General features: G+C 42.6%; 1 protein-coding gene across 1 annotated transcript; it reads right to left on the reverse strand.

The window, feature by feature from the left end:
- Window positions 1-584: 584 nt before the first annotated feature.
- LOC139833869 (uncharacterized) lies at window positions 585-4,662 on the reverse strand. The gene is made up of 3 exons (XM_071824229.1): window positions 4,580-4,662; window positions 1,602-4,465; window positions 585-1,033 (listed from the first exon to the last, which is right to left on the reverse strand). Exons 1-3 carry the CDS (start codon window positions 4,660-4,662, stop codon window positions 585-587), a joined length of 3,396 nt encoding a protein of 1,131 aa, XP_071680330.1.
- Window positions 4,663-5,977: the final 1,315 nt, after the last annotated feature.

Consider the following 5,977-nt stretch of genomic DNA (forward strand, 5'->3'; position numbering starts at 1 on the left):
ATTTTGTTTCAAGACAAGAAAAGGTGTATTTGGGACTTGTTTGAAAATAAAATAAAATAAAATAAAATAAGATTAGTAATTGGGTAATATGGCATACGGGAAAAGAATTAGGGTTTTGGGCATATTTAGGGTTTGTCAATTCATGTGAGATTTATATATGCAATGATGGTATGAATGCATGCTCTTTTTTAAATTTTTGAAAATATTGGGATGTTACAGACTAACCCCCTTAAGATGAAGCACGTCCTCGGGCTTCGGAAAGGCTAGCAAATAGGTGAGGGTGATCTTCTCGAAGATTGTCTTCCCGCTCCCAAGTAGCTTCTTCTTCAGTATGGTGATTCCATTGCACCTTGCAGAACTTGATAGTCTTAGTACGAGTATTCCTTTCGGCTCTCTCCAAGATCTTGATAGGTTTCTCCTCATAAGTCAGGTCACTCTCCAGTTGAACTTCCTCGAGGGGTATAGTGTCCTTCAACAGGGTTTCTGACATCTCAGGGTGACATTTCTTCAGCTGACTGACATGAAACACATTGTGCACTGCTGAAAGAATCTCTGGTAGTTCAATCTCATAGGCCACTTCTCCTTTACGGGACAATCTTGAAAGGTCCAATAAATCTGGGAGCTAACTTTCCCTTGATTCCGAATCTCTTGACACCTCGAAGTGGTGACACTCTGAGGTAAACTCTATCTCCAATCTCATAGGAAACATCCCTGCGCTTATTATCAGCATAGCTCTTCTGTCGGGACTGTGCTATCTTCAATCTATCCTTGATCAGTCTAACCTTTTCTTCTGCCTCTTGAATAATATCAGGTCCAAAGAAACTTCTTTCTCCCACTCCACTCCACAGCAGTGGTGTGGTACACTTCCTTCCATACAGAGCTTCAAACGGTGACATTTCAATACTAGCTTGGCAACCGTTGTTGCAAGAAAATTCCGCATAGGGCAGACTATCAACCCAACTGGATCCATAGTCTATAACACAAGCTCTCAGCATATCTTCCAAGATCTGATTCACTCTCTCCGTCTGACCATCTGTTTGAGGGTGAAAAGCTGTGATGAACTCCAGTCTGGTTCCTAAGGACTCGTGTAGTTGCTTCCAGAAATGCGAAGTGAATTGAGTACCTCTATCAGAAACAATACTCTTAGGAACACCATATATGGAGGCATATAATTCTCTTCATATAGATATCCGCTAACTTAGCACTGGTGTAAGTGGTCTTCACTGGTATAAAGTGAGCTACCTTGGTCAGACGATCCACTATAACCCAAATAGAATCATACCCTGATTTTGTTCGAGGTAATCCAGTAATAAAATCCATACCAATTTGATCCCATTTCCAGTCTGGAATCTTCAATGGTTGTAACAATCCTGCTGGTTTTTGGTGCTCAGCCTTCACTCTGCTACACACATCACACTTGGCTATATATTCTGCGATGTCTCGCTTCATGTTGTTCCACCAGAATCTCTCCTTCAAATCCATGTACATCTTGGTATTACCGGGGTGAATGGAATATGGAGTCTCATGAGCTTCCTGGAATATCAGCTTCCTAAGTTCAGGGTCATTGGCAACGCAAATTCGTTTTCCGAACCAAATAGTACCTTGCTCATCTTCACTAAAACCTTTGGCCTTATCTTCCTTTAGGTTTTCCTTTATCTTCTCTATATCTTCGTCTCCCTTCTGGGTTTCTTTTATTTTATCCATCAGTGTAGGTTGCACTATCAGTGACGCATCAAAACCTTCCGGTACCACTTCCAAACTGAGGTCTTTCAATCCCCTGCACAGCTCTTCAGGCAAATCTTTTGTCGACATACAATTTACATAAGACTTACGACTTAAGGCATCCGCCACTACGTTTGCTTTACCAGGATGGTATTGCAAACTCAGATCGTAGTCTTTGATAAGTTCCAACCATCTCCTTTGTCTCATGTTCAATTCCTTCTGGGTGAAGATGTACTTCAAACTCTTGTGGTCGGTGAATACTTCACATCGTTTCCCCATCAAATAGTGCCTCCAGGTCTTCAGTGCATGGACCACCGAGGCCAACTCTATATCGTGTGTGGGGTAATTGAATTCATGTTTCTTGAGTTGCCTAGAAGCATAAGCCGCTACCTTGCCTTCCTGCATCAACACGCTTCCAAGTCCTTGACGAGAAGCATCACAGTAGACTTGAAATTCCTTTTCTAGATCCGGTAAACACAGAATTGGTGCAGACACAAGCCTCTTATTTAATTCCTGAAAACTAGCTTCACATGCTTCCGTCCAAGCAAACTTCTTCTCTTTCTTCAGCAACTCAGTCATTGGTTTCGCAATCTTGGAGAAATTCTCAATGAATCTCCTATAGTAGCCTGCCAATCCCAGGAAACTACGAATTTCTCCGACATTCTTGGGCGGTTCCCATTCTGTCACCGCAGCTACTTTGGCTGGATCGACAGCTATCCCTTCCTTGGATATGATGTGTCCAGGAAATCCCACTTCACTGAGCCAGAACTCACATTTACTAAACTTGGCATATAGATGGTGTTCTCGGAGTTTCTCCAGGATCAGACGAAGATGTTTCTCATGTTCTTCCTTGCTCTTGGAATAGATAAGTATGTCATCAATGAAGACTATGACAAACTTGTCAAGGAATTCCATGAACACTTTGTTCATCATATTCATGAAGTATGAGGGAGCATTGGTTAAGCCGAAAGGCATCACCGTATACTCATATGAACCATATCTAGTGACAAAGGCTGTCTTGGGGATATCATGCTCTCTAATCTTGAGTTGAAAATATCCAGACCGAAGGTCGATCTTGGAAAACACACTAGCTCCAACCAACTGATCGAACAGATCATTGATTCTGGGTAATGGGTACTTGTTCTTGATGGTTACTTCATTCAGCGAACGATAATCCATAACCAATCGTTGGCTCTTGTCCTTCTTCTCAACAAACAACACTGGCGCTCCCCACGGGGACGAACTCTCCCTAATGAAACCTTTTCCTAGTTGTTCCTTCAACTGCTTCTTAAGCTCCTTCAACTCATCTGTAGACATGGGGTAAGGTCTCTTTGCTATAGGGCCTGTGCCCGGAAGCAGTTCTATAAGGAATTCCACATCTCTGTCGGGGGGCATTCCTGGTAGCTCCTCAGGAAAAACATCAGGGTATTCCTTGACTATGTGTACCTGATCTAGGCTAACCCCCTTAAGATTGTTTTGCCTTATATCTCCAAAGTCCAATCTGGACTTGAACCTAATTCTTTTTCCTTCGGGGGTGGTCAGAGTGATTGACCTACTCACACAGTCTATGACTCCTCTATAGCTTGTCATCCAGTCCATTCCCAAAATAACATCCAAACCTTGTGATTCTAGGATTACTAAGTGGGTGAGGAACTCATAGGGGCCAATTTCTAAAGTCAAATCTCGGCATCCCGTATTGACTATCATTTCACCACCAGGGGAACTTACTTTAATTGTCTTTCCTATTGATTCCGAGGTTATTCCATTTTTATTCACAAAAGCTCTTGATATGAATGAATGCGATGCACCAGTATCGAATAAAACTAATGCTGTAAATGAGTTGAGTGGAAACATACCCATCACTGCATCAGGTTCATTCATCACTTCCTCCACATTGAGGTGGTTCGCCTGTCCCTTCTGGAAGGTATTGGGTTTGGTCGCTTCAACCGGCTTATTCTCCGGACAGTCATTGGCAAAGTGTCCGGTCTTCTTACACTTGAAGCAGGTGATATGGGACAAGTCCCTTGAATTGTGGTGGTTCTGGCCATTATTTCCATTGTGATTACCATGAGAATGGTTTCCCCTGAATCCTCCATTGAACTTATGTCCATTGTGATAGTTGCCATTGCCCTTACTGAAATGACCATTATGCTTGTGTGAACTGTGACTTCCACTTCCCTCAGAAGAATGGTGCTTCTTGTGAAACGGCTCGGTGTGGTTCTTGCTATTGCTGAACTTCCTCTTGCGGTTCTCCTCCTTCTTGATATTATTGTCCAGAATGATAGCCTGATCAAGTAGGGACTGGTAATTGGGCGCATAAGCCACAGACAATGGAATCTTCAGTTCACCTTTAAGCCCATTGAGGAACTTCTCCTTCCTCTTAGCATCAGTGTCAATGTCCTCTGGGGCATACCTCGCCAAAGCACAGAAGTCATCCATGTACTCCTTCAGAGTCCTTCCTCCTTGCCTCAAACTACGGAATTCATCCTTCTTCAGATTCATAATGCCCGAGGAGATATGGGCAGTACGAAAGCCTTCCCTGAATGTATCCCAGTCTAAGTTCTCAATAGGGTGGGTGATTTGATAGGTCTCCCACCATCTAGCAGCAGGTCCTTCTAGCAGATGCGCCGTGAACCTTATCTTCTCAGCTTCTGTGCACTCGCAGGTGACTAGATCCTTGCTGACAGAGCGAAGCCAATCATCTGCTACTATGGGCTCCGTGGCACTTGAGAACTTTGCTGGCCTGAGTCTCAAGAATCTGGCGAGTCTGTCCACTGGGGGTGGTGGTGGTGGAGGTGGAGGTGGTGGAGGTGGCGGTGGTGGATTGTTGTTGTTGTTCTGGGTAGTTTGAATGAACTGAGTCATCATCTGCATAAGCTGGGCTTGGGTTGTCATCATCTGTTGTAATGCCTCCTGAGTAGGATCACGTCTCGGCGGCATCTGTGATAGTTTTAGCATAGATGAGAACAAGATATATAGATCTAGGAAGTAAAATTTCCTACCCATGCACAAACAATTCACACAACCAAACAAAAAACATTTAAGACCAAAATATCAACTTTATTTAAACTTAACAAGGTTTGAAAATACGACTAGGGTAGTTGGTACTGCCATACATCAGGTAGTAGGGCAATACAAAAGAGCGTAATAGATTACATAGGATTTAAGGGGTCATCTAACGCCTCTTTACTACACCTTAACAAGCTAAAGAATATGGCTACTTGCTCGTCTTCCTCTTCTTCCTTGATGGTTTTCATGAGTTAGGTCATCTAAGGTAAGAGGAAAAACATTTTTGAAAATGGAATAGATAAGAGTACTAGAAGTTCACAAAGCACTTTTTTTTTTGAAATAAGATTTGACAAAATTTTCATCCTAGGGTCTTCCTATTTCTAATCCAAACCTAGGGTCTCGATCCTACAGGCAACACTATGCTCTGATACCATTCTGTAGCACCCTACCTTTTAACAAAGGCAAGATACCCGTGTATAGTGCTATTCCCTGGATCACTGATAGCACACACATTACAAAATATAGTAAACATCGCAATAGTGTCAAATTATTACAACATAGATCCTCAGGAGGTAAACAAAGTCTTACAAACTACATAGTCACTTGGACTAGCTCACAAATAGAGTTCAAGCAAACACAGCGGAAATATAAACTTCAATGAGCCTGCATTTTCTTCATGCGCCACAGGCAGACATGTTGGAATGTAGACTCGAGATCCTAATAGTACTCATCTTCCGAAGAACCTGCACGTTTGAATATGCAGCCCCACGAATGGAGGTCAGTACAATGATGTACTGGCAAATGACACTTATATGGTGGCAGTTTTGGGCATGACTATCTACATGATATTTGGCAACTGGAGTTTAGGCAAATTTGCATAAAGCCAATTTTATCCTACAATTTTATTCAAAACAAAACATTTTACAAAACTTGTAATGTTGTCATAAACAGTATCATGGTTACATCTCCCATGTACTATCCGACAGTTGCTACTCAAATTTTAACTCATTCAGAAAAGGTGATGAGATTCCTCCGTACATTCCCTACCTAGAAGCTCAAATTGTCCGTAACCGGGGACACGGATAAGATCTTAGGTTTAACTCTCGAGAGGTTGTGCTCTTTACCCACAATTCGCAACCAAGCCTTTTTGCCAAAATTCTTCATCTTCATTAAGGCCAGGACGAGGTCACTGCGAAGCTTTTCTTTAGTAGCCCCTCTACCTACCGGATCCGCCCGTACCCTGAAA

This window comes from Lolium perenne, chromosome 7, assembly GCF_019359855.2.
Source record: "Lolium perenne isolate Kyuss_39 chromosome 7, Kyuss_2.0, whole genome shotgun sequence".
Classification (NCBI taxonomy): Eukaryota; Viridiplantae; Streptophyta; class Magnoliopsida; order Poales; family Poaceae; genus Lolium; species Lolium perenne.